The 3,845-nt window shown below is 56.0% G+C and overlaps 1 protein-coding gene across 1 annotated transcript; it reads right to left on the reverse strand.

Annotated features, from left to right (window-relative positions):
• Nucleotides 1-220: 220 nt before the first annotated feature.
• On the reverse strand, nt 221-3,840 carry ERCC6L (excision repair cross-complementation group 6-like; the record flags this gene model as incomplete). The annotated part of the gene is given in 2 exon segments (XM_008935775.1): nt 221-3,597; nt 3,600-3,840. Coding segments are annotated over 2 exon segments (3,618 nt in total), but the record flags the coding sequence as incomplete, so codon positions are not given.
• Between the last annotated feature and the right edge of the window lie 5 nt (nt 3,841-3,845).

Genomic DNA, 3,845 nt, shown 5'->3' on the forward strand with positions numbered 1-3,845 from the left:
GAACTGTTTTCATCTTTGTGAACCCTTCCCCAGCACCCAACACCTAACAGCCAGACCCAGACTGTTCCCTCCCCCAGGAGGGGACGCTGAGTTTCTTCAGCCACGCTGACAGAAGTTCAGTGGCTGGCCATGGTGCAGCCTTCAGCTGGTTCACAAAAAATCACAGTGAAACATTTAATGACAAAAAGACAAACCACAGGTGAAGGAAGGCCCCGGTACCTCATTTCTGTGCTAGCTGCCTGTACAAGTTTAAGGTCATGAGCATAACTTCAGGATCTCCACTTTTTATGTCAAGAGCTTGCAGGAAACAGTTCAGTGCCTCCTGAAGTTTTCCATCGTCCTGAAGCTTCTTCCCACTGTCCACCAGGGTATGGTAGTCACCTGCAGCAGGGGGGCAGTGCTGGCCTGCCTCTCTCCCAGGGACACTCTCCTGGGTGAAGCAGTCTACCTGCTCACCTGACTGGAGCTCCACATCCCCAGTGGACTCCTCCTGAGATGACTCCGTCTCGTCTGCTCCCGACTGCTCAGAGGACACATCCAGCTGGAGGGACTCACTAGCTGTATCCAGCGTTTCTCCAGCAGGTTCTTCTTCAGACTCAGCAGATTCCCCACTGCACTCTTCAGCTTCCTCTTCCACAAGGTCATCTTGCTCCTCATCACTGTCATCATCATCATCTTCTTCATCAGTGGTTCCCATCATATCTCCAATATCCTCAACCTCATCTACCACCCTGTTGATCAGAGATCTCCTGGAAGCACTGGACCTGCTTGCACTGCTGATCAGCTGTGGAGAAAAGATGGCTCCTGGTGTGCTGCCCTCACGTTTCGGGGTGGAGGCGCTCAGTCCCTGCTGGAAGGGTTGCGGAGGGCTGCTCCAGGGAGAGGGCCTCTTCTCAGGCTGCTGTTCCTCCAGGGCCATGATGGAACTGCCTTCATCCTCACCATCTGAAACGATCCTCTTCACGTGTTTCTTTCTCCCAAAGGCCAGGGCAATGCTGCTTTCCTCCGACGCCTCGCTGCCCTGCAGGGAGTCATGTGGCTCTTCAGCAGCTCTCTGGGAGCTGTCTCCACAGCCACCAGACTCACCTGGCCAGGTCTGTGTTGGGGATTTTTTTGTTGGAGATATAGAGAAACTTTCTCCTTTTACTTGGGAGCCCTCCTTTTCTGGGTGCTGTAGTGATTCTTCCCTGTTTGAGGCATCTTGCTGTCCATCTTCAGACTCTTCCAAGACCAGATTGAAGTCAGCGTGATACTGGAGAGAAGCTGTAGACATATCCTCCAAGCTGGCTTCCAACATACCAGACTTCTGGAGTCCAGCATCATTTTCTGGTGTAATGTTTGGCAAATGTGGTGCTGCAGCTGCCAGCTCAGGAACATCATTCTCCTCTGTCCCCAAGGCAGCATCTGGGTCAGGTACCTGATCTGGCATTTCTGCATCTCTCTGGGGACTGTCAGCCATACCAGACTCGTTAGAGGAATGCTGATGCCCAGGCAGGCTGCCCCCTGCTTCTGCCAGCCTGTCTGAGCTCACGTGGGAACACTGCTTCTGTTCCAGACTCTGACTCTCCTTGTCAAGTCCAGGTGATGATGGTATAATGCTGGAGTCAAGACTTTGCACAGATTCTTGCATACTGGATTGTTTCACTGTCTTGGTGGTGTTAAGCAGCTCTGTGTCCATACTGGATACATCTTGTGCCAGTTTCTCTTTATTCGAGTCATCAATAGTTAGAGTTGTCATTCTGGAGGTGACGTGGAGAACCTGGGCAACCTCAGCCTCCTCTGTAAGGTCAATAACTCTGTCACCTTCACGTTCAGCAGCTACTGGAGGTGAAGCCAGGCGGTTTATGTTGCTCACCCCTGGGGACCGCTTCTTTGGCTCGGACACCAGTTCTGGTGGTCTCTGCCACATGTCTTCACAAGCGTTTCTGATCTCCTCCATCCTCTGGTCTCTAAGCTGAGACTCCAGCTGAACCAGCTCGTGGGCTTTCTGCACCCGCTGCTGAATGTACTGATGGGCTGCTTCACTCTCAGCCTGCTCCTCGTGAGCCGTGTCCCTCGTGTGTATCAGGTCGTGGTCGGAGATGCCGAACATCTCCAGGGAGTGCAGGTAAGCGATGTGCTCGTCCAGCTGCGGGTCACTCTTCCTCTGGGTGGCGTGCAGAGACTGCAGCTGGATCTGAGTGGCTGACGTCCGAGTGTCTTCCAGTGTGAAGAGCTCCCTCAGATCCTGCTTGGAGAAGTACCTGAACGGGTTCTTCTTGTCACCGGTCGTCTGTCGGATCAAGGAATCCTTAAAGACTTGTCTCCTGTATATCTTCTCCTCCACGGTGCCGCAGGTGATCAGTCTGTAAATCACCACGTTCTCTTTCTGCCCGATCCTGTAGGCTCTGTCCACAGCCTGGGCGTCCGTAGCCGGATTCCAGCTGGGATCAAAGATCACCACTCGGCTGGCCGCCGTCAGGGTGATGCCCACGCCGCCGACCTGGGTGGTGAGCAGGAAGACGGAGTGGCCCCTGTAGCTCTGGAAGGCGCTGATGCGCTGCTCCCGCTCCGTCAGGTGCGTCACCGTCCCGTCGACCCGCACGATGCGGAACCCCCTGCGGGACAGGACGTGCTCCATGATGTCCAGCATCTTCCTTGACTGCGAGAACACCAGCGTCCTGTGGCCCTCCTCTCGCAGCCTCTCGAGAAGCCCTACGAGGAACAGCATTTTCCCCGACTCCCGAATCAGGGTCTCATCTGAGAGATGATCTATTTTGGTGTCACCCGCGAGGGTCCCTGGTTCACTCCCAGGGTCCCGCTCTGAGTGCTCTTCCAAGCCCAGCTGCACGCAGGCTCTCGCGGACAGGAGCCTGGGGTGATCGCACAGCTTCTTCAGGACAGTCAGCTCAGCCAGAGGGGATCGCGTTGTCATCAGCACTTCTTTCACGTGGTCCAGAGAGAGAAAGTTCCTGTAAATTTCTTCTTGCACTGGTGCCAAGTACACCCACACAACAAAGTCATTTTTCCTCGTGAGGGAGGGCATGACAGGAGCCCTGTTCTCACGGGGGTCCTCGGGAGGAGGAGCGTCCGCTTTGTCAGCGTACTTGGTTTTGATATCTTCTTTGGTTCTCCTGAGGAAATAGGGCTTTATGATTGTCATTAGGTTCTCTGACATCTTTAGCCCCAGTGCTTTCTCCCCTAGAGTGGCGTCCTTCTCCCTTGCCCTGGTAATAGGGTTCTCGTATTCGATTTTGAACGTTTTGGCAGTCCCCAGCAGCGCGCCCTGGCAGGCGAAGTCGAAGAGGGACCACATCTCCCGCAGGTTGTTCTGCACGGGGGTGCCCGTGAGGAGCAGCCGGTGCCTCGCGGGGATGGCGTACACGCACTTGGTCGTCTTGTTGGACGGGCACTTGATCTTGTGCGCCTCGTCGAGGATGACGTAGTCCCAGACGAACGCCCGCTCGTCTCTGCTGGCGAGCTGCTTCCAGTTGTTAATGAGCATCTGGTAGCTCGTGACGACGATGCCGTTCCTCCGCTGGACCCTCTCCAGGTTCCTGGTGCGCTCTGTCTTGCTGCTGCCGTGGAACTCCTTGACTCGCAGGCCGGGGGTCCAGCAACCAGGGTGGTGGGCATGATGAGCAGGACGTGCCGGACGAGCTCGGCGTCGAACATGCCCGAGAGGAAGGCGATCACCTGGACGGTCTTGCCCAGGCCCATGTCATCGGCCAGGATGCCGCCGGGCCGGCCGTCCCGGTGCAGGCGGTACAGGAAGGCGACTCCCTCCCGCTGGTGCTGGAAGAGCTTCTCGTGCATCTCCCCGTAGATCAGCAGCCCGCTGCCGCACACGTCCACGAAGCCTTCCT

The sequence above is a fragment of the Merops nubicus genome, unplaced genomic scaffold (assembly GCF_000691845.1).
Source record: "Merops nubicus isolate BGI_N331 unplaced genomic scaffold, ASM69184v1 scaffold17202, whole genome shotgun sequence".
Classification (NCBI taxonomy): Eukaryota; Metazoa; Chordata; class Aves; order Coraciiformes; family Meropidae; genus Merops; species Merops nubicus.